General features: G+C 40.7%; 1 protein-coding gene across 5 annotated transcripts in view; it reads right to left on the reverse strand.

Annotated features, from left to right (window-relative positions):
* The window catches only part of nhs (NHS actin remodeling regulator), a 282,551-nt gene that overhangs the window by 58,401 nt on the left and 199,543 nt on the right, over nt 1-24,607 (reverse strand). Inside the window, exon 1 of one of the 5 annotated variants that reach the window (XM_008107270.3) lies at nt 23,596-23,883. The exons of 3 other annotated variants lie outside the window; for them this stretch is intronic. In XM_008107270.3, coding sequence (XP_008105477.2) covers nt 23,596-23,629 — 34 coding nt within the window. In that variant the 5' untranslated portion in view covers nt 23,630-23,883. Of the gene's footprint in view, nt 1-971; nt 1,551-23,595; nt 23,884-24,607 lie in introns of those variants that run through there. One more of the 5 variants, XM_062975220.1, reaches the window with a different exon arrangement.

Genomic DNA, 24,607 nt, shown 5'->3' on the forward strand with positions numbered 1-24,607 from the left:
GGGGTGGGTGGGGTGTCTTTTTCTCCCCAAAGATCTCTCTCTCTCTCTCTCTCTCTCTCTCTCTCTCTCTCTCTCTCTCTCTCTCTCTCTCTCTCTCTCTCTCTCTCTCTCTCTATATATATATATATATATATATATATATATATATATATATATATAATTTTAAAGATCTGCTACATCAGAACTACAATCTATGTTTTTTCTCACCTTCCCTCTTCTCTGGATATTGCATCATCAGAATATGATTCCAACTGTACTATGATAGTAGGATAAAAATAATTCTGAATGGGAGCTACCTGCAGTGAAGTCATCTATTGAACTGAAGCAATCCAGAAATCTGAATCCCTGGCAGTTTCACACAAAGGCCTGTCATCACATCGCTTGAATTTCAAAACCCTGCATTTGCTGAAGAGCAAGGTGTCAGATCAGGATGCTGTTGAAAACAGCTTTAATTGTTACCCGGGGAGGGGCTTCTGCCACTGCAAGCCTTGCTTTGGCCCCAGGTAGAAGCAATGCATGGCTCCCTCCAGAATATTCCTTTGGAATAGGCGTGTGGCATTCATCCTTCTGTAACTGCATTTAGCATTCCCTGCATATCTGATCTGCTGAGAGGATGTTGCAGCAAAATCCTTTGGCCAGCAAGGATGCAGAAAAAGAAGGCGGCTGTCTGACTTACACATACAAGCACACTACACTAATAGTAATAATAGTAATAATAGTAATAATAATAATAATAATATCATCACCACCACCACCACCACCACCACCACCATCATCATCATCATCCTTTAAAAAGAATTCATTGCAGAGTATTTGCTGTCTCCAGTCAGCAATTCAGTAGCAAGGCAGGGAGGCAGGCTAGCCAGCCACAAAGCATGCCTGGCCTGCTGCATGGATAGCCGGTCTGTGTTTGTTGCTATGGGCACCCACTCTCTTCCTCCCCTCCACCGCCTGCCTCCTTCCTGCCATACCTGCATGTCTTCTCCTTGAGTAATGCTGGAGCTCATCCTGAGAGGTGCCCATCCCTGATGTGGCCAGGAGGCAACACTAAACATCCTCGACAAGTCTCAGTGGCCTAATGGAGGGCAGCTCTCCTTGGTCCTGCCTCCTCTCTCATTCACTCGGATGCTCGCATCAGCAGCAACAGCAGTGAGACTCCAGCAGCAGCAACAGCAGCAGCAGCAGCAACAGCAGCCGCGGTTTCACTGGCAGGAAAGGGGGAACCTCTGCATCTAGAAAGGAAACCTCAGCCCATAGCAGATCTCTTTGATTAATACTCTCTCTTCCCCCCTCCCTTGCTTTCTCCCTCTATTCCATCCCTCTCCAGCTAAGGTGTGGGGAACCTACAAATCCCACCGTCTCTTATCATCGGTAATGGTGGCTGAGGCTGATGGGAGATGCAGTCCAATAGCCTCCAAAGGGTCACACCTTCTTTCTCCCAGCTCTGTAGTGCAGATTTTCAACATGGCTCCCTGCATAGGTGAAGACTACTGAGAGATTTCTGTAGGAAGTGCAAGTATTTTGAAAGAATTGTATAGTTACACCCCATGCCAGAGAGAGTTATATTCTGATTATTAATCACTCTCCCCCTTTTCCTTTCAGTTTCCTTGCAATTTTCTCCTCTCTCCTTTTTTAAAACCTCCATTGCTGTTGCTTCTTGCATTGCAGGTAGGGATATATCAAACTTTAGACATAATAGAAAAGAATAAAGCAAATTTTCTCTGGTTCCATTGTACCACTTCTCTTGAATATGGAAATTCCAATTTAGACAAATGTGGAAACACCCAGTTTACCATCAACAAAGCTCAAGGATTATAAATGTGATTTAACTCATTTGGGTGAAGCACAAAGATGGATTCTATGCCCTTGTTTCTCTTAAGGTTTCAGAACCTTCTGAATATCAGGGAAACCCCGATGGAGCTGTTCATACCATTGGAATAAAGAACATTTCCTTTGGTCAAAGCAGGGTCTGCAAGTTTTGTTGCTGAGGTACTGTACCTTCTTCTTCCTATCCCTTTCTGTGTCTAGGAGCCAGGTGGATGGCTGTTCCCACTTGAATAATGGTATTGGAGTGTGCCCCAAACAAGGATAAAGTAGGAACCATGAAGCCAGTTGCATGCCAGAAGGAAACAGCTGGGAGAGCCAAAATGTTGCTGTTGATAAACCTCAATATATCTGCTATCCTGAGATTATTGTGGCATCCTCCCTAGGAGTACGGTCAGTTCTAGCATTGGTCTTTTCCACCTCAATATTATTTACTCTGATTGGCACTGGCCTGCAAGTTTCAAGCATGTATCTTCCCATCTTAGCTAGAGTTGCCAGGGATTGAACCCAGTACCTTCTGCATGTAGAACAGATGCTCTGCCATAGAGCATTTCCTTGTGTCAAGTTATAAAGTAGTGTTGTCTTCATTTTCTCTTCAAAGTCTAGTAATGCTAAATTGAGTTAGAAATCTCACCATAGCTAAGATAATACTGTATTTCTGTATTAATTTTTGAAATTATTGTTCAAAACAAAGCAGAGACAAATAAAAAATATTATTTTAAAGTCAAAACACTGTTGTCTATAGCAGTATACGTTAGGAAAAAATATTGTCATGACTTGTTGCACACAATTATTCTCTATATAAAAAAAATGGTGTTGTATGGCTTCAGGTTGTTTCTGACTTATGGCGACCCTAATGTGACCCTATCTCAGAGTTGTCATGGCAAGATTTCATTCAAAAGAGGTTTGCCATTGCCTTCCTCTCAGATTTAAGATAGTCTAACATTCTCAAGGTTATCCCATGGGCATCATGATGGAGAAAGTATTTGGACCCTGGTCTCCACATTTTGATCCAATGCTTAAAACATTACACCATGCTCCTTCCATATTGTCTTCAAGGCAGACTAAAACTTAGGTCCCTTCCACACAGCCATATATCTCAGAATACCAAGGCAGAAAATCCCACAATATCTGCTTTGAACTGGGTTATCTGAGTCCGCACTGCCAGATATTCCAGTTCAAAGCTGATAATGTAGGATTTTATTCAGTTGTGTGGAAGGGGCCCCAGTAGCCCATTCTGCCCCACTTTTTCATCTCCAAAGGACAATTGTATCTGAGAAGATATGATTTTATAATTGAGAAGGTATAATAGCCTGAGTGTCCAGAATGAAAACTAAAAACCATGATACATTTGCTGTAGTGAAAGAAATTTCAGAGGAGGGATAGCTAACATGCAGATGGGCAAGAACTGGTGAGTCATCACAAAGAATCTGTTCTCTTAGGCTGGACCTACACTGCCATAAAATCCAGTTTCAGAATGCAAGTTAGTTGCATTGAGCTGGATTATATGAGTTCACACTGTCATATAATCCCATTCAATTCAGTTAATCTGCATTCTGAAACTGGATTGTAAGGCAGTATGGATCCAGATCCAGTCTTATATAGGTAAAATCGAGTATAAATGCAGGTATCCCAACAGACGCACACACATCTTATTTTCCATTATGGCAAGTATGGATAATTGTTCTCCAGATGTTCCTGGACTGCCTTCACCATTGGCTTTGGTGGTGTTGGGCCGATGGATGAAAAACATCTCGAAGATCGCAATTGCCCATCTTGGCATTATATGGATGACAGCTCCCACCATCCCCAGTCACTGCGAAGATGGCAGTCCAACACATACAGAGGCCACAAGAGTCAGGAAGGCTGTTTTACTGTTAACATTATGAACTTACCTTCTATTCAGGTCAGTAACTCATCCAAAATGCAGAGGCTATAGTCTCAGAAGCACACACATACTGTGATATAATTTCTTCCTGCCCTGAAACCCTAATGCTGCTCCCTCATGAAATATTGATTGATCTTTTAAACCATTATTTTGTTAGCTTTTATGGGTCTTAAGGGAGCAGCCCAACATCCCTATGAAAGAAATCTTTCACCCAGAGCTTTAGGCCCATATATTTCCCCCAAGGCAGGTCTTGTTTTTACTTCAGTATACCCATCTCACCAACAGACAAGAAGGAAGATAATTCATATTGCTAAAACCAACTTAACTCTACAGTTAAAAATAGAACTAATATTGTACGCATATAAAAGCTTAACCTCCCATTGCTCTGGTTCATGTTAGTTTTTCTGTAACAGTGATCTGATTCATCTTTGTTATATTGTCTGGAAGAAAATGGTAACTGTTGGACTTCTTCGTTATTGTTTCTCTGTGATCTATATTAAACATATAATATGAATATATACATGCAGGAATTGATGGTGGCTTCCATACTGGGCGTTATTAGTGAAACTACTCTGGGCTTTAGTCTGAACTTTAATGGAGCTGTCTAAGCTGCTGAAACAGGCTTGATACATTGAACAGATTCCTTGGACTTAAAGGCAGAGTGGACTGACTATTCCATTGATATGGAAGATACCAGTCTCCACTATATATGTGATAATTACATGTTCATCCAGTTCACATTTCCACTGGTGTGTTTATCTGTTCCAGTGAAAGGTACGATTTTCTCCATGGAGAAAGTCACAGATCTCTTTACTTCTGGTTTACTGTGAGTTTTTTGGGCTGTATGGCCATGTTCCAGTAGGATGCTCTCCTGATGTTTCACCTGCACCTGTGGCTGGTATTTTCAGAGGTCTGTTGGAGGTGAGGCAAGTGGTATGCTGCCCACATATATATACTCCACTTGCCTCACCTCCAATTAACCTCTGAAGATGCTGGTCACAAATGCAGGCAAAACGTCATGAGAGAATGCTACAGGAGAGAATGGCCATACAGCCTGAAAAACTCATAGCAACCCAGTGATTCTGGCCATGAAAGCCTTCGACAACACTTTTTACTTCCATCTCCATAGATGGGCACCGAGGAAGGCCCAGGTGATGTTAGTGAATAGGGAGCAACCTAAAGGGATAGAGCCTGGGAACTATCCCCAGCCTTGGAATAAAGGATTTTCTACACCAAATTTATATAAAATATTGAGAAGGCAGAAAGAAAAAAAATATCTTCACCCCTGTCCCCTCGGGGAGATAGGGCAGAATATAAATAAAGATTTGTTGTTGTTGTTGTTGTTGTTGTTGTTACTACTACTACTACTACTACTACTACTGCAACTACTAACTTTAATCAATGTTCTCTCTATCTAGCTAATCTATGTCATTTTCAAAGTGAGGAAGAGCACAATCAAATAGAATGGAGGAATATTTTTCCCCTTTGTCCACAAGTAGATCCCAATCCAGTGTCTTCTCAGAGAATTGAGCACCCTTTATTTTAAGGTAAGAGCCTGGTTCCTGCTGTTACTCCTGACTAAGTAGACCCATTGAATTAATGAGATTTACCTATGTATTGGTGTCAGTGGGTTAATTCTAGTGGGATTATCCACTAGGAATACAGCCAAGGCCTAGTTAGATCCACTGAGAGCAAACATCAGTAAGTCAATATACTAAATGACCTGTGCAAATGAAACTTAAAAGTAGGATTGTGAGCTGTGTAGCTTTATTTTGAGCATTTTTACTGGAAAGTTAGATTTGCCAAGTTTGGAGGAATCTAAAGCCAGTTCTCAAGAGTTTTTGCTTATTCGAAGATAGACAGCACTTCTCCCGTCTGTTGCCTTCGTCTTCCATCTGTAGATGCCAACTGGATTGGCAGCTGAATTTTACTTCAACGCCAACAGTGAGATGATATACTGCTCAGGATGTACCTGAGAGCAATAAGCTTGCTCAAAGCTCCCTTGGTTGACCTATGACATTTCTGCCCTCGAACATCATTGACTACTGCACATTGCCTGGTGCCCGAAGAAGCCCCTTCACCCTGCTTGTTGGGAGATGGATCCTGACTTACATGTTTAACGGTTGAGAGTTTGGATGAAGTAAGCATTTAAATTGAAGAGGGTTGTCAGGTATCCCATACTGTAAGATATGTTCCTTATTTAAGGCCTGGCCATTGCTGTTACTTGCTGCTGTTTTAAAAAGGGATTTATCAGCCTCCCTTCATGTTTACAGTCCCTTGCAAGGTTTGCAGAGAGACTGCAGCATCAGCAAGTCCCATCAGCCACTCACGTCTGCCTTATAATTTCAAAAGCAGACATGTGTGGTTGCCATGCTCCCCACCACATACACTATTGTAAACATTAGAATCTTTGATGGGTTCAATTAGTGTATTGTGAGCCCATGAATATAGCGGTCCCATTGTACCATCTTGTCTCTACTTTCATGTCTAGCTTTGAAGTTAGCCATAGATTTCTCTCCCTTTGCAGCTTTTGAGTGCTCTTAAATCAAAAGGGGGAGTAATGTAGCCCTACAGACGTTATTGGAGTGAAATTCCCAGCAGTCAATTCCAGCATTCTCTCCACATCTATGCCAGGCATCCTCAGAGGTTGTGAGGTATATTGGAATTTAGGCAAGGGAGGTTTATATATCTGTGGAAGGTCCAGGGTGGGAGAAAGAACTCTTGTCTGTGGGAAATAAGTGTGAATGTTGCAATTAATCACCTTGATAAGCATTGAAAAGCCTTGCAGCTTCAAGGCCTGGCTGATTCCTGCCTGTGGGAATCCTTTGTTGGGAGGTGTTAGCTGGCCTTGATTGTTTCATGTCTGGAATTCCTCTGTTTTCAGAGTGTTGTTCTTTATTTACTGCCTTGATTTTAGAGTTTTTTTTTTAATACTGGTAGTCAGATTTTGTTCATTTTCATGGTTTCCTCCTTTCTGTTGAAATGGTCCACATGCTTGTGGATTTCAATGGCTTCTCTGTGTAGTCTGACCTCACAACCTCTGACGATGCTTGCCATAGATGTGGGTGAAATGCCAGGAGAGAATGCTTCTGGAACATGGCCATACAGCCTTGAAAACTCACATCAACCTAGTGATCCCAGCCATGAAAGCCTTCGACAACGCATAAGTAAATATGTTTTTTAAAATGATTTTTTAAAAGACTTATATCAGTTATAGCGAGAGATAGGCAATAGTTTTATAGTGTTCTAGTAAGTCACCTTCTGTAAGACAGGCTTGAACAACAAATGGCCCTCCAGATGTTCCCAGACACTAACTTCAATTAGTCCCAGCCAGTTTTGCCAATGGTGAGGCATGTTGGGAATTGTAGTTCCACAACAAGTGGAACTCAACAGAACTCCTGCTGTAGGGATTTGTTTTGTTGCACCTTTTGCAGAGATTATCACAACAAAACACATACACAGCTTCAAAGCTAGGTTGATCAGCTTCCTGTAGTGACAACTACATAGATTGCAAGAATCCTGCTAACACTAAAGAAAGCTCCCACCAGATTCAACTGCAGTCTATTTATATTTTAGCATCTCCTCTGAATGTACAAATGAGTTCATACCCACTGGAAGACTCTTCAATCTCTCCACAGCACTACTGTGGGCTGTGTCACTGTAAGAGGACATGAAAAGGTCTTCACTTTTTGACTAAGTAATTCTAGTGTACTCATGACCTTGCTGACGGCTGGGTTTTCCTCCCTCTTCAAGCTTCACAATCTACAGGAGTTCAGCAGGCAAATTAGCCAGGGGTTAAGGGTGCCTGGCTGCACTCTCTCTTGGATGTCAAAGCAGAAGGAAAACTGCAAATGATACAAAAGCAGAGAATTTCAGGGCTACTTTTAGAAGGCAACAAAATTATAGAGGTACGGACATCATGAGAGGAGGAGATGAACCAACAGCCCCTCTCCAAAAGGAGGCGGGGAATAAAAGCAGATTGAAGCAGATCCAAAAAGAGAAAAAGAAAGGTGGAGGGGTTCCTCTGAACAATCGATAACAAAAATAATATATGCTTCACTATTTATTTATTTATTTATTTATTTATTTACAGTATTTATACCCTGCCCTTCTCACCCCGAGGAGGAAAGATCCCACCAACTACTTAGCATGTCGCATGACACCATTCCCCTGTCAATGGCACTTTGTGCTTTGTACTGACTCTCCTATTTTGATTGGGGAATATGGGCACCAAATTCCTGCTTTATGAGGAGAGGAAAAATGTTATAATTGTTCTTATTTTTGCACAGTTCTTAAGCTGTGAACCTGGAAGTGGAAAATTGCATGTAAAAATACAACCACCAAATACTGTGGCCTGTGCAGCCTGGAGCTCTTCCACTGCAACTGGATGCAAATCCACTAATGGGTTAAACTGCTGAGCTGCTGAACTTGCTGACCAAAATGTCGGTGGTTCAAATCCAGGGAGTGGGGTGAGCTCCCGCTGTTAGCCCCAGCTTCTACCAACCTAGCAGTTTGAAAACATGCAAATGTGTGTGGCTCAATAGGTACAGCTCCGGCAGGAAGGTAACAGCACTCCATGCAGTCATGCCGACCACATGACCTTGGAGGTGTCTACGGACAATGTCGGCTTTTTGGCTTAGAAATGGCGATGAATACCAACCCCCAGAGTCAGATACAACTAGACTTTACCTTTACCTAATATAAAAATACATTAAAATCTCATTTTCCCCCTAAAATAAGGCAGTTAAAATTGCATACCCCAAAAGAGACTTGGAATGTCAGCAGTGCACCATGGTGGGTGTGATAGAAACCATCCTCAGACCCAACCAGAGTTATCTGTTCATGTCCACCTGGATCATTTGAAGTGTATGGCTGTTTGATAGCGACATTAGGATCCAACATGAGTAGCTGGGAGCAATAGTACTTGGATGTGAAGTGATGTCAGGAACTCAGGTGTTTCTTTAGATAAGAAAGGTAGCTTCATAAGGTGGCAATGAAAGCTTCTGTATTGTCAAATACTAACAAATATGCATACAAATACCCATGTGATAAATGGAATCAAGCCTACCACACCTCTGAATTATTTCAGAGAAAGCTCCAGAGCACATACACTGGGGACACTTCACCCCAAAACATCAGAGTAATTTCCCTGCTTTGACTGTCACACAGTGGAGAAACCTACATTGTATTATTTTATAACGTATGTAAAGTATGTTTAAAGTTACACAGGAAAATATATTTCTAGTGGTAGTAGCAGCAGCAGCAGCAGCAGCAACAACATAAAAATGAAATAGGTTAATAAAGTAGATCTATTCCTGGGCATTACTTCTTCAACACAAGATTAGGGGGAAAATGAGCAGGCATTTATGCAAAACTAACAATATGCACATGTGAAATGAAACAACTAGGCTAAGGATGTCTTTCACAAGTAAACATCAATAGTACACCTGAAAGCTTCTTATAAAGTGTATCCAGGGACCAGTCTCCATTTTTCTTACAGTTTTCATTTTTGTGGCCAAACCTATAAATCTATGCTTTTTAAAATAATATGCTAGGACTTATTTTGCTTCTACTCAATTTTGCTATCCATGCATGCTCAGTAAGGGATTCTGGGGGCATTCTGCTGTTTACTTTGAATGTTGTAGGCAAGTGCACATAGCCACAGTAGGATCAACAAGAGTAGGATATCATTTTTTCATTTTTAATTGTTTTCATTTCTTTTTGCATTGTCCACTGCTGACTGCTACCTATGACCAGAAGTCTGCATTTCTCCTGCTCTCCTTCACCATCTTCCCAATGTCAGCTACAGAGTATGCGAACAAAAAAGGAGGTTAGTTGGGCATTAAAAGACTGTAAAAGGAAGCTTTTTATCAGCCATAGTTAACTGTGGCATGCCTGTCATGCTGTTTCATTTAGCATATGCTGTTTCATATAGTGGACTGAGAGCATTTCAGATAAGGGGGACTCAACCTGTACTGCAAACTGTCAATAAAGGACTTTTTAAAAAGCATACCACTCCAATGCTCCTCTCCTCTTTAATCGGGAATGAGTCACCAAGAGTGCTCCAATAAGCCATGAAAAAGGAACCTCATGTATTCCACGCATCATTTTATTACTACATTCTCTTCAAGATGGATTGGCACAGAGAAATCTGTGCCAATTATCTTTAACTTCACCTCTGCTTGCCAGTATATGGCAGTGATGTCATCCTAAGGGTAAGATTAAAGATTAATGGGAATCCCGCAGGGAAATCCCCAAAGCACCAGGATCCACCGAACAACACAACCCCTCCCAGTCATAACTGACAGATTAGGCATTACAAAGAAGTGGTATGGAAAGTAATCTCAACTGGATTATTCTGCAGCTGCCAAAAAGATGACTGCCCTGGGTTCTGGGACTGTGCATTTCTGAATGTTGAACTGAAATGAACCTTTCAACAAAACACAGTTCTGAAAAACAACCTTAAATATCTTATGGTCATCCCCAGCCTGGAATTCTCTTTATATGTTGAGAGACAGTGGCCATGGTGTCTACAGATGATAAAAGATGTATCCTAACACACTTAGACAATGGCAGAATTCGTGATATACAGACAGGTCTTGGAGTTGTAGGTTTGGGAGTCTCTCCTCAGAAATATCTTTAAATAGTATCTTTAAAAAAACTTCACATACATTTTATCAGTCAATCTTATAACAAACAGGCCAACATTTCAGTACCATTGATAATGGTTTGGGAATTTGCCTGAAAAGTTATGGCTTGCTTAAAGCAAATTAGTGAGCTCACAATTGGGGTGATATCAGAATGGGGAACAGGAGCGGTAAATTGTAGTGTACTTAGCTTGTGCATTTTTTTCCGTGTCAGGAGCGACTTGAGAAATTGCAAGTTGCTTCTAGTGTGAGATAATTGTCTGTCTGTAAGGACATTGCCCAGGGGATGCCTGGATGTTTGCTGTTTTACCATCCTTGTTGGAGGCTTCTCTCATGTCCCCGCATGGAGCTGAAGCTGACAGAAGGAGCTCATCCGCGCTCTCCCTGGGTTGGATTCAAACCAACAATCTTCAAGTCAGCAACCCAACCTTCAAGTCATCAGTCTGCTGGCACAAGTTTAACCCACTGCACCACCAAGGGTTTCATAGCTCGTGCATAAAACTTGCTTTTAAGTGGACAACATCTGTCTTCATGTATCTAGATTGCTGTATCATCACTAGTGTTGCAGTAAAATTTAACAATCATTCCAATCATTTTTTTGTATATGGGACAATGTCGAGCTGCCTTCTGCAGCAAAAACATATTGAGCCAATTCTGGGGATAGGGCTGCTTTACTGCTATTGAAGCCAGACACTTGCCCAGTTCTTAAACCTATGAACCAGCTCTTCACAGACCTTTTGTCCTTTTAGAATTTGTAACTTTCCTAATCACCATTCAACCCCAGCATCAGATGTCAAGCCAATGCTTGCACAACCTACACAGAAGTATTGCTGGCTGTCATATGTATATTGAGGGCACTGTGGTCCAAATCCCTGGGTGGTATCTCTCAATAGTTTCATATGGATACTGGATAGTATACAGAGTAACATGGAACTTTATGGAATCCCACAGTGTACCTGTAATGGAGATGAGCAGATGTCTCTCAGGTATAATAACCCCGAAGGTAAAAAGGGAATTACTGGAATACGGTGCCACCTACATGTAATCTACTGATCTGCTCTGGGAAGTAAGCTTTCTCTGCTGTGGTCTTTGGCATATGAGAGACATGCCTGTTTGCCTGTTCTTAGTTACATATAGACCAAGGGATCTGCAATCTGCATTTTAGCCAACAGTGTTAACAGGAATGCCAGTTGCTGCAGGTGGATAATCCTTTGTAACCTAGGGCCCTGAAGACTTCCCTAAATCTTCAGGTCCAAACAGTTCCCCACTCTTGTTGGGGAGGTTAGCTAGAACCAATCATCAGTGGTTGATCTCTCTATGACCCACTCACCACCCGTTCATTTTCATTCCACCTTACAGCAGACACTGGAACAAGAGTACTGCCAGAAACATGGTCAAGAAAATTCTGAAATCCTGTTGGGACATTGAGTCTTCATAAGTGGTCCTACGTCTGTGGGAGTCAGAACTGTGTAGTTGCTCATATACAGTAAAGCACCACTGTGACATTACTACATAGCAGAGCTGGCAAAATGCCTGATGCACTTTGTGTATTCTTGCCCGCATCCTGTTATACATCTTCACATTTCAATTAAAAAGGTTTTTAGCTTTGCTATGGAGCAAGACATATACAAGGTACAGTAGAGTCTCACTTATCCAATGTTCTGGATTATCCAATGCATTTTTGTAGTCAATGTTTTCAATACATCGTGATATTTTGGTGCCAAATTTGTAAATACAGTAATTACTACATAGCATTACTGCGTATTGAACTACTTTTTCTGTCAAATTTGTTGTATAACATGATGTTTGGGTGCTTAATTTGTAAAATCATAACTTAATTTGATGGTTAATAGGCTTTTCCTTCATCCCTCCTTATTATTCACTTATCCAACATTCTGCCGGCCCATTTATGTTGGATAAGTGAGACTCTACTGTACATATAACACAGAATTCCAGCATATATTTTTAATTGCTAAAACAAAATAACAACCGTCCTGATGTTCTAGGCTTTACACATTTCTTAAACCACTATTAACGCGGACAAAACACCAAGACACACCCAAAGATATACAAAAGTATCTCTGCCCTATACTAGATGATTTGCCAGAGTGCTACACTAAACCCCACTGGGAATCAGCACAATCATTTTATCATTTCCAGAAACAGATTTTAGCACTTCCTCCACCACTTTTTTCAACCTAAAATTTCACTTAGGTTTTATTAACAATAGACATGTTTCCCTGACGTTTAGCATATATATCTATAGCAGCAGAGGGTAAAATGTAACGTGTGGGTCCTTGTGAAGTCCCAAAGCTTTTTTTTATGCTTTCCCTCATTTGCCTCAGGATTTCTATTTTTAAAAATATATTAACATCACAATTTGCCACTGAAATTCTGGCCAGTCTGCTAAATGCACTATAGTGTAGCAGGAACACAACTAAACACACTATGATTGATGGGATAATCTGTATCATAGTCAAATTAGTGCCAATTTTATATTCAGTTTAATCCCCTTTGGTGCCCTCATGCACTTCTGAACCGGAAAAATGTCCCATGTTGCAATTGTCTACCTCAGTAGTTCTCAACCTGTGGGTCCCCAGGTATTTTGACCTACAACTCCCAGAAATCCCAGCCAGTTTACCACCTGTTAGGATTTCTGGAAACTGAAGGCCAAAACATCTAGGGGACTCACAGGTTGAGAATTACTGGTATACCCAGATTTGAAAAAAAAAAAAAAACAACTTGTATGACAGTCCTACACTCCATAATGATGATTTCTCACAAGAGCAAATACTTCCTAATATTAGCCTTTTCATGAATAGCAGAATTCTGATGTCTTGTTTCATTCCATATTAACTTGTAGAAACTGTAAATGCAGGGCTTTTGGCTGTATTTGGATGAGAAAATTGCCTCTTCAGCTTTTGAAGTATGGCGTGCTATGTTTTCTCTAAGGCAGACAAATACTGCTGATAAGACAAATACTGCAGACCATTTGAAGAAGGCAGAGATATATTAATCCTTTTATTAAGATAAACTAAAACAGATAGTTTGTATTGATTTGGTCCTGATAAAAATGACTGCATGCATATGTACCTTCAAGTTGCTTGTTCACTTATGGCAAACCTATGAATCTCATGGTTTTCTTATGCAAGGAATACTCATGGATGGCTTTTTCAGTTTCTTCCTCGGAAATATAGCGCACAGCACCTGGCAGTTGGCAGTTTCCCATCCAAATACTACTCAGAGTTGGCCCTGCTTTGCTTCCAAGATCAGACATGATTTGGTACCTTAGGAATCATTGTTTTATCTCTTCTGCACTACCTACTTAAGTGCCACTAGATGGCAATAGAGAAAGACCCAGAAACTATGTTGTCTATGAAAAAACTAGGTGTTGGGCATGAATGAGGGTAAAGACAGGTAAAGAATGAGGGTAAAGTTCATTCCTTTAAATTAAGCAAAATTTAAATGTTAGGGAAAGTGCAACTGACTGAACTGCTCATTCCTACATGCATTAAGATTTTGTTTTGCATTTTGTTTCTGATTAGGATTTACCAAAATGTGCAAATGCTTAATGAAGGGGGGGGGGGGAAGCAAAATTGGCAATAGCCCACCCCCCAAACTAAAATAATGTTATCACAAAGGGCTAAGATTTTTCTGTGCTGCACTGCAATCCCCATCATTCCCACCAAATGCAATTACTGGGCTTGCAGACTGAGGATGATTGTGACTGTAATCCAGCACATCTAAAAAGCACTTAGTTGGGGAGGATGGACTCTAGGTGAAAAGGCTTTTATGTTTATCACCAATATTTTCCCATTTGCAAATTCCTTCATTTGGACTCTCAGCCCCATCACTCAAATTATTAAGGCAGTCTTGCCGAGATGATGCCTTCCAGATGTGGCTGATGATAACGCAAACTGTAGGAGAACAGCATGGGGAAAGCTGTGACATAATACTGTATCATGTTTATATTGGTTTCCTAGTCCTCTACCCCCAAGGGCTTCAGTGGAAAAAGACGGTATCACGAGCACATACTCGGTATCCATCTATTTCACAATTAATTAATTCCTGGCAAAGGTTGAACAATGGCCATTCAGCTATTTATGACCACAGTTCTGTGTCCTCTTCCTTCCCTTTCTCCCAGCAGTTGTCAAACCCTGAGACAGCTTATACTGAAAGGGAAGAAGGTGAGCCAATTCAAATGGCAAGGTGAATCTGCCAAAAGTCTCCCTTTTCCTGCTCTCCATCAGGTCTGGTGCCTTTAGCTCTCATTTTATTGCTACAAAGCTTTATTTATTTATCGTGACAGAAGCGAACCAAGGGTACCATTGTAATGAATTTAGAAACACAAAGTTAAAAATTTGGCATTATATGAGGGTTATCCACAAAGTAGGTTACGTTTTAGAATTAAAAATGAACAAAGTATAGGAGGAAACATTTACCATATGCAGTTGAAAGCCACACCCAAAAACCACATCTCATGTTGTCGCCATTCAAATCTAGGCACTTACCATAGCAATGAAGGAGCTTTGCAAATCCTTCCCTCCTAAATTCTGCCGCTTGCGCCCTCAACCAGCTGGTCAGCCCTTCCTGCAGCTGCGCAGCGTTGCCAAAACGCTGTGTTGCCAGCCATGCCCCCATTGTTGGAAACAAGTGGTTGAGGGCGCAAGTGGCAGAATTTAATGGGGAAGGATTTGCAAAGCTCCTTCATCTCTATGGTAAGTGCCTAGATTTGAATGGTGACTACGTGAGATGTGGTATTTGGGTGTGGCTTTCAACTGCAAAACGTAACCTACTTTGTGGATAGCCCTCATACTAAATGTCCTTTGACCAGTAGCTGGCCACTTGGAGTGCCCCTGGTGTTGCTGTAAGAAGGTCCTCCATTGTACATATGGCAGGGCTCAGGCTGCGTTGTAATAGGTGGTCTGTGGTTTGCTCCTCTCCACACTTGCATGTCGTTGACTTCACTTTGTGGCCCCATTTCTTAAGGTTGGTACTGGATCTCATAGTGCCAGAGCACAGTCTGTTCAGTGCCTTCCAAGTCGCCCAGTCTTCTCATTCTGTATCAGCCATGGATTGAGGTTCTGAGTTTTATCCTGCCACTTTTAGACTCTTGCTTGCTGAGGTGTTCCTGTGAGTATCTCTGCAGATCTTAGAAAACTAGTTCTTGATTTAAGGCGTTGGCGTGCTGGCTGTTATCTGAACAGGGGATGGGCCGGAGATGTCACTGCCTCGGTCCTTTCATTATTGACTGCTACTTCCCAGCGGATGTTAGGTGCTACAATATTGTCTAAACAGTATAATTTCTCCAGTGTTGTGAAGCGTAGACATCATGTGATAATGCGACATGTCTCATTAAGAGCCACATCCACTGTTTTAACGTGGTGACATGTGTTCCACACTGGGCATGCACATTCGGCAGCAGAGTAGCAAAGCACAAGGGCAGATGTCTTCACTGTGTCTGGTTGTGATTCCCAGGTGGTGCTAGTCAGCTTTCGTATGATATTATTTCTAGCACCCACAGACCCATAGCCAGGATTTTGATTCCGGGGCGGGGCTGGGACTTCGGTTGGGGGGGGGGGGGTGAGTCTGAGTGAGGGAGGCTAAACCCTAGCAAACTTTTGGTATTGCCATGCATATGGGAAATATTGAGCATGGTGATCAGATCATGATATGAATAAACATAACAGTTTAAATAATAAATGTAAGGCCTGAGAATTTCGGGGGGGGGGGGCGCTGTAGCCCCTCGAGCCCCCCCCCCCCCCCGGCTACATGCTTGAGCACCCACATTTTGCTTGATAGTCAAGCAGGCTATAAAGCTGAAAGAGCAAATAAAACAGGAGGGCAAGAGCCAGACTTTTTCTCCCCAAGGTATAAACAGGGTAACTGTAAAGTAAATGGAGACTGGACTAGGGCTTAGGAATCAGAAATGGGATGTCAATTACTTCTCTAATTGTGTTGCCAACATGCTGTTTCTGACTTATCATTACCTTAGGGCAAACTCATCATGGGGTACTCTTGGGAAGAAATTGTTCAGAGGAGATTTCACCATTGCCTTCCTCTGAAGCTGAGAGTGTATCACCTGTTTAAAAATAAGTTTTCATGGCCAAGTACGGATTTGATCCCTGATTTCCTGAGTCATTGTCCAAAGCTCAAATCAGTATATTATGCTGGCTCTCCCTTTTATATAAATCCAAATTCACTTAACTATTTCCTGCCTATAGTCAGTAAATACAGGTAGCATTCTGAGTGTGTGTCTGTAATATATAAAGATAGAGGTATGGTGTGTGTATGCACCTGTGTGTAAAGTTAAAAGGAAACCACCATCCTTTCCATGCCAACTCAGTCATCTGTTGAAAGACTATTAACATGAAAGTCCATTTCAGGGGAGTTGATTCAGGTGTAGATTCCCTGGTGTATTCTTATTTCAGAATTAATTGCCCACCTCTAAAGTACCTGAGAGGCCATCAAAGGGGTAGTGACTGCAGTTAATAGCTACAGACCATTCATGGTTAGTCTTAGACAGAGGCAGGGTGTTGACTATAAGAATAATTACCGTGCAAGGAAAATGTAAATTAAAATTTCCTGTCAACCATTCATGGATGTAATCAAGCAAAAGGAGGGCAAATTGTTTCCATGAAGGCTTCTGTGCTTCTTTCCCTATTTGCCGAGGCATTGGTTCCCTTCCTCTTCTTCTGATCTGCAGAGAATCACTGCTTGAAAATAAGGTCATGCTCAGCCTGGCCCCAACTAATCTGCTCACCCCAACTAATCTGCTTCCAGTATTTTGTCGAAGGCCTGACTACAGCACTGACCAAGGAAGAAGTGAAGGAGCAATAATTGCAGCATCCAATGCCACTGTTAATACCACTGTTAATCCAAACCCATAATGCCAAATTAAGTCAAATCAAAACAACAATCTTTTAAACCAATGTTACTTTCCCATTATGTACGGGAATAAATTACGTTGCAGGCAAACTTTGTTGTTGCTGTGTGTCTTCAAGTCATTTCCAACCTATGGCAAAGTAAATATTTTTTTCTTGGCAAGATTTGTTCAGAAGAGGTTTGTTATTACTTTTCTTTGAGGCTGAGAGAATGTGACTTCATGGCTGAGCAGGGATTCAAACCCTGGACTCCAAGGTAGTCCAAGGTTCAAGCCACTATGCCATGCTGACAAAGTATTTGACTTCTATTCCACAATGTTTGAGAGGCAAAAACTCCCCTGACTTTCTTCCCCCTCCCTCAACACTGGAAACGCCATTCTCCTCCAACAAGCTAGCTCTGAATAACAAATATTCACATTATTACCCAAATGCAAGAACAAAACATGAAATATGTAGGTGTCAGGTCTTGACAATTACAAATCATTAACAAATGACACTGCCAAAGTGAGAATTCAAATTCTGCTGTGTCTCAACACTAATCCAAAATTTGCTCCAGCTGAGTATAGAACAGCTCCACTTTCTTCTGTGGATTTCAGCTTTTCCCTTTCCCTGTCCTTTACAACCAAGGACATTTCCACACAGCTGTATAAAATCCACATTGAACCAAATTATATGGCAGTACGGATTCAGATAATCCAGTTCAAAGCAGATATTGTGGATTATCTGTCTTGATATTCTGGGTCATATGGCTGTGTGGAAGGGCCCAAAGGGAGAGGTATCAGACAATGATCTTATTGCCACTGAGATCAATGCATGGCATCACTTTCAAGAAGAGTCCCAAACCAAATACCTTCAGAGAAATGTGGGTTGGGTGCCACTTATCCAAACTGACTGGGAGCAGAATTGTTTGGGATTTCAGATTTTGGAATAACTGTATTTGCATATATTTACACAATGAGATGTTTTGGGAATAAGAATTATGTCCAAACACGAAATTCATGTAAGTTTCATATGCACATAACCTGAAGGTAATTTTATACAATATTTATAAGGATTTTGTGCATTAGGGTTAGGGTTTGTGTACATTGAACCATCAGAAATAAAAGGTATCACTAATTCAGCAGCCCATGCAGATAATTTGGGGATTTGGAGTATTTCAGATTTTGGAATTCTAGATAAGGGATACACAACCTGTAATAAACAGGCTGGTCAAGAAGCCATTTACAGCTGTAACACAGACCACATTTTCACAGGTAGAGTCAAGATCCCTTTTGCAGAACTGGTATGAGAGAAAGAGAGCACAAATAAATGCAGATCAAATCCTAGGGCCCTTCCACACAGCCATATAACCCAGGATATCAATGCAGACAATCCCACAATATCTGCTGTGAACTGGGTTATCTGAGTCCACACTGCCATAGTTCAAAGGAGGTACAGTAATGTGGGATTTTATTCAGATGTGTAGAAGGAGCCTTAGTTTTTTCTAATTCCAGTGTCCACTGTGAGGTGCTGCATAGCCTATTTGCTGGATCAGCCAGAGAAGATAACATTGTAACATCTGGTGAGTGAAAACTAGCATAGAGTGAATGAAAGATGTAATTTGTCTGTATTCAGTATCCTATCCTATTATATGTATTCTGACAAAGCCAACCTAACTTGAGTGGTATCAATCAGCATTGCTAAACTATGCCTACAAGACTGTAGCTTGTTGATGTTAACTATCAAGTCCAAAAGTAAATGGGAAACAAGCCCATAACTCTTAGCAGAATTAGCAACAATTCTATGAGCTATCTCCCTTGCTTCTTCCTCAGTCCTTCATTGTGCCATCATAGAATGTATTAAACTTGAGTTCCCTGCAATTTCACAAAATGTTTCCTGTCAGTTGATTAGACTCTTTCTCAAATGATAGTATGAACATAATTCAAGATCTGGTTTAGGAGACAATGAGGAACTGCTCTTTCAACTAATCAGGATTAACTGACACCTGAAAGTAGAAGGAAGAGGATTCTCTTAGACCCATCGTTTAGTAAGTCAGGCATGAGACAGCCGAATGCGCAAGGATTTGGGCATTGGACTAGGATTTTGGAGACCAAAGTTCAAAGCCCTGCTCAATCATTGAAACTAACTCACTGAATGACCTTAAGCAAGTCATTATCTTTTAGCCTCAAACGAAGACAATGGTAAACCCCTTCTGTTTGTTTTTACTTTTGCCAAGGAAACTCCATGATAAGTTTAGCTTTGGTAGGCATAAGCCAGAAATGCAACAATGCAAGATGCCAGCCATCCAAACCAAAGCATTATAACTCGGCACTCTGGTGCTGCAGCCATTGTGGCTCTTCCCATTATAAGGGTTGAGAGGAAGACTAAACTTGCATCTGCCAAGTATCTCCCTTTGACAAAATATTTTTTTTAAAAAATATAAAGCTTTCCCAGCTTTGCACCGGCACTTCTGTTCATGGTGAATAAAAAGAGTGAACCAGGAAAATTGTTCCTGAACCTGCCATACAACTAACCAGCCGAGCCTGCATTTTGAAAAGGTGACTCACTTAGCAACATCTGGAAAGGCTAAATTGCACCTTCAGGCAAAGTGCTGGAAAAATAAGTAGCTTTATCTTCTGCAGGAATGTAAAAGCTTTTTCCATAATTTGTTGTTTGAGTGTGCGTGTGTGTGTAAAACTAAAAATATATTTCACTATCAGTAGGGAACTGATTCATTTTTCTCAGATGCTTTTAATATAAAAGGAAGACAAAATAGACTTCCTTTTATATAGACTATTAGACCATTATGAATCCTGGGATTTGTCATTACCAACTAAATGATAGTGATGTGGCCAGTCATCCAGTTAAGGCTATTTCATATCTGTGCAAATTACCTACTGGTTGCCATGAGTTTTGGATTAAAAAACATTTGTGATTTTAACAGCAATTAGATTATTAGTAAACAGTAGTGGGAGATAATGTTTATTTCCACAGCCTAATCAATACAATGATTGAATTTTGGCACATGAAGATGCAGTTAAAGACAAATTACAGTGCCAAGCATTTTATTCTTGTTTGTTTGCAATTCTAAACCATAAGAGCCCTTACAGTTCAGGCCCCTTCCATACAGCTGTATGAAATTTAAATTATCTGCTTTGAACCAGATTGTATGGCAGTGTAGACTAAAATAACTCAGTTCAGATTATATGGTAGTGTAGAAGGGGCCTCAGGGCCCTTCCACACAGCTATTTAACCCAGAATATCAAAGCAGAAAATCCCACAATATCTGCTTTGAACTGGATTATCTGAGTCCACACTGGCATATAATCCAGTGCAATCTGGAATTTATACAGCTGCATGGAAGGGGCCTGAGGTCCCTTCCACACAGCTGAATAAAATCCCACATTTTCTGCTTTGAACTGGAATATATGGCAATGTGGACTCAGATAATCCAGTTCAAAGAAGATATTGTGGGATTTTCTGCCTTGATATTCTGGGTTATATGGCCGGGTGGAAGAGCCTTGAGTGACTTGCTTTTGGCTTCCTTTTTTGGACAGGTGGGGTTCACTCCTTTCCTTGACCCCCCCCCCCCCACACACACACATTGGGACTTTCTAGTTTCTTTTACTCCTCTGTTCACCTATCTTCCCTCCTAGGTAGTAAAAACAAAAATAGAAACATAACCTATGAGAAAGGGCTAAGCACTCACTCCCTTTTCTGGAGTTCCTGTGAAATATTAAGTGCACTGCAGCTCCACATTTCAATTTGTTGAAAGTCACCCAGAAATTAGCCATTTGTCCCCTGGGATCTCATCTAGATATCAGATCACAGTGAGGATTCACATTCACATATCCATTTTAACAAAGAAAGAGAAAAAATTCTCTCTCTCTCTCTCTCTCTCTCTCTCTCTCTCTCTCTCTCTCTATATATATATATATATATATATATATATATATATTACACCTTATTAATACTTTAGTTGTCCCCTTTTCACTGGCTTTCAAAGTAATGTATGAGAAGCTAATAACACTTATCATGGAAGTTTAAAAAAGTAAGTTAAAAAATCAACAAGCTTGGGGGAAAAACTTGGCAAGTTCAAACATTTTTGAGTCACTAGTAGAGATGGGCATTTAATGTTGTGTAGCACAGTTTTTAAGGTTTGTATATATCTTTTAATGAATTTTAAAAATTTAATGCCTCATGCTTTAATTTTAGAAATGGTTTAATTTTTTTAAACTTATATTTATATTGCATTAGTGCTTTTTTATCATTTATAATTGGGATGATTTAATTATGTAGTTAGATGACCATTATTGGGAGAAAGGTGGGATATAAATGAATAAAATTAATAAACAGCCCCAAAAGGTACTGTCCAAAGCTCTTGAAAATTACTGTTTTATTGCAAAAAGAAACATTCATTCATGTGAGCTGTCTCTTATAGTCTGATATGGTAAATGGCATACAGAGGTTCAATCTACTGCTTGTGGGAAATAAACAATGTTGAAAAATAATGAACTACAAAATTGTTCCAAAATGTGAACAATAGCAAACCACCTTCTCACCTTCCCTCTGTATACATTTCCATATATGTTTCTTTGTGAAATAATTGCTTGTGTGCTTAAAAATTATTCTCATATCTAGTACAAAAAGTCTGCCTCCCATGCATATTTTGTTTGGACTGTTGTACATTTCTCCACTGTTTACTTTGGCATGCTGATTTCTGCCTAATCTGTATTTGTTATCATGGTTGCAGAGATACACTGAGCTCTGGGAAATTCTCATTCCCTGTTTCCTCCCCACATTTTATAGCTGTGTGAGTTTCTCAACACAGGCTCTCACTTGCTCCCCTTCCCATGTCTCCAGTGTGAAAACACTTGATGAATCTTATCTTCTTGAGAGCACAATTCAAAAGAAGGATCATTTTCCCTATCCCATAGTTCAAGATGGGGAAGCAGAGAGCATCAAGTAATGCCCTTGGAAAGCAAGCACCTATGAATCTGTTCCCCTGCAATATCTCAAGGCTCCAGAAGCGATGACTTTAGAAGGCACCTGTTACTTTGTTGTGTATCTTTAAGTTGTTTTTCAACTTATGGTGACCATATGGTGAATCAATCATGGGAAGTCCCTGGGAGGAGAATGTATGACTCGAAAAAGGTCACCCAATGGGTTTCCATAGCTGAGTGGGGAAATTTAGCCCTGGTCTCTAGAGACGCAGTCTAATGCCCAAACAATTGTATCATCCTGACTCATAGAAAGCAATATAGCTTTCTAATACAGATATATTTGCCATCTCATTTCATGCCACTGATTAACTCTAGGCATCATATTCTGCATGTCCTACCATTCTACTTGCTTGACTTTTAAATTGAAAACAAAGCAAAACTAAAGACAATTACATCTGGTCATTTGCAATAAAGCAAAATCTAACACTTTCTGCTTTCTTGAGTCTCCTCTTGGAAAGAAGAATGGCACATTGGGGACATGAAATGGGACTTGTCTTTACTGGTGTCCCTCCACTTTGTCCAAAGAGGTTCAGCAAGCCACCTCCCTGTGTCTGGTTCAGTGAAAGATGAAGCTGTCTGTATTTTACAAAGTGTTTCCCAATGAATTATGTTGTTGCTGTTTACCCTTTAAAGACATATAAAGAAATATGTTCAAATCAGATCTTCGAGTCAACAGTGTTCAAGAACCTTCTGTCTCTCATTGGTAAAACACTAAATGCATTTCTTTAAATAAACAATGGGCAAAGCTAAATCTATACCTAGCACTTTAATTCTACAAATGAGTGAAGAACAGATTGTTGGGTGTCAACAATAACCAACCAGTCACTGACATCCTGCTGTTAGTGTTACAGCTTAGCTGCAGATTGCTCTGGTTGTACATGTTAGTTATAAGGAGTATAGGTCCAGAAAACACTACACATCTTTCTAGGCACAAGAGGACTTTAACAAAAACTCAAGTAATGTTGCATGATATCATATTTAATCTAGCCCAGAGCTTGGCAATTTTACTTTTAAGACCACAACTCCCTATCTAGAGATTCTGGAAGCTGAAATCCCAAACAGTAATTTTTCCAATCTCTGATCTGGAGGGCCCGTTGAATGATCCTCTTCACATTATTCAGTAAAATGCAAACATGAGTAGCAGATACATATTTGTTCTTAGGCAGCAACGCCCATCAAAGTGTGTCTAGCCATTTCCACCTGTGGCTTTGGCTCACATAAGTCACACTTCCTCTGACCTTTGGAGCACCTCCCTGTGAGGAAACAGTTTTACTGAGCAATAGAGCAGGTGGAGAATCTTGTCTTCCTATCTATCAGCTGGAACAGAGACCTTGTTCACAAGGGGAGAAACAACATAGAAACAGATATACCTGGATTCTTCAGCAGACAGCAGCCCAGGACCATGTTGAATCACTTTGATATGCGTCTTAAGAAAATTTCCAAAATGTCAACTGGCTTCACTTCTCCTGCACACTATTCTCTGGGACTCAGAGTCCCGGTCATATGTGCTAACTGCCCTGCTGAAGTGAGGGGGAGACCAGAAGGCTGGGGGGAAATCCCTTATGGCATAGATTTTGCATGAACATCTGCACATCCTCCAGACTCCCCCTTTTGAGACATGCGCATGGTTCAGCCCAAGTGCTGGCCTTTCCTAATCTCTCCACCATCCAGCAGAATAGTAAATCAGAGGAGTGAACAGTAATCCTAGAGCTCTCACTCTCCATCACATGGAGGTGGAAGGAGGAGGGGATATTTAACTCTTTCCTGACATGAAAGAATCCCTGGAATCTGTTTTGTGCTCTCCCCGTCTTGCTCCCTGCTCGGCTTGTGGCAGGTCTGGAAATAATTATTTCTGGTTCCTGAAGGACTGAAAAAATGAGAAAAGGGGAAAGGTTGCTATAAGAAAAGGGACATTGGTCACTATTTTTACTGTCTCTCTTATATACATTTAGGGTATCTCACAACTGGGAAAAATAAGCTTCAGAGCAGTGAAATGGCATACTACAACAGCAACAACACAATGAAATAGCAGAGAATAAAAATATATGGACATTGGCAGAGTAAATCCCCAAACTTGAGTAGATGCCAATCACACAACCTTCCTTGTAAGATAAGAAGGAAAGAACATCCCAGGAGTGGGACCCCACACCTAAAGATAGTCCCCTCCGGTCTTTCTCATACCAGCCTGTTCCATTTTCTGAAATAACAGCGACAACTACAGTAGAGTCTCACTTATCCAACACTCGCTTATCCAACATTCTGGATTATCCAATGCATTTTTATAGTCAATGTTTTCAATATATCGTGATATTTTGGTGCTAAATTCATAAATACAGTAATTACTACATAGCATTACTGCGTATTGAACTACTTTTTCTGCCA

Source organism: Anolis carolinensis, chromosome 3 (assembly GCF_035594765.1).
Source record: "Anolis carolinensis isolate JA03-04 chromosome 3, rAnoCar3.1.pri, whole genome shotgun sequence".
NCBI classification, from domain to species: domain Eukaryota; kingdom Metazoa; phylum Chordata; class Lepidosauria; order Squamata; family Dactyloidae; genus Anolis; species Anolis carolinensis.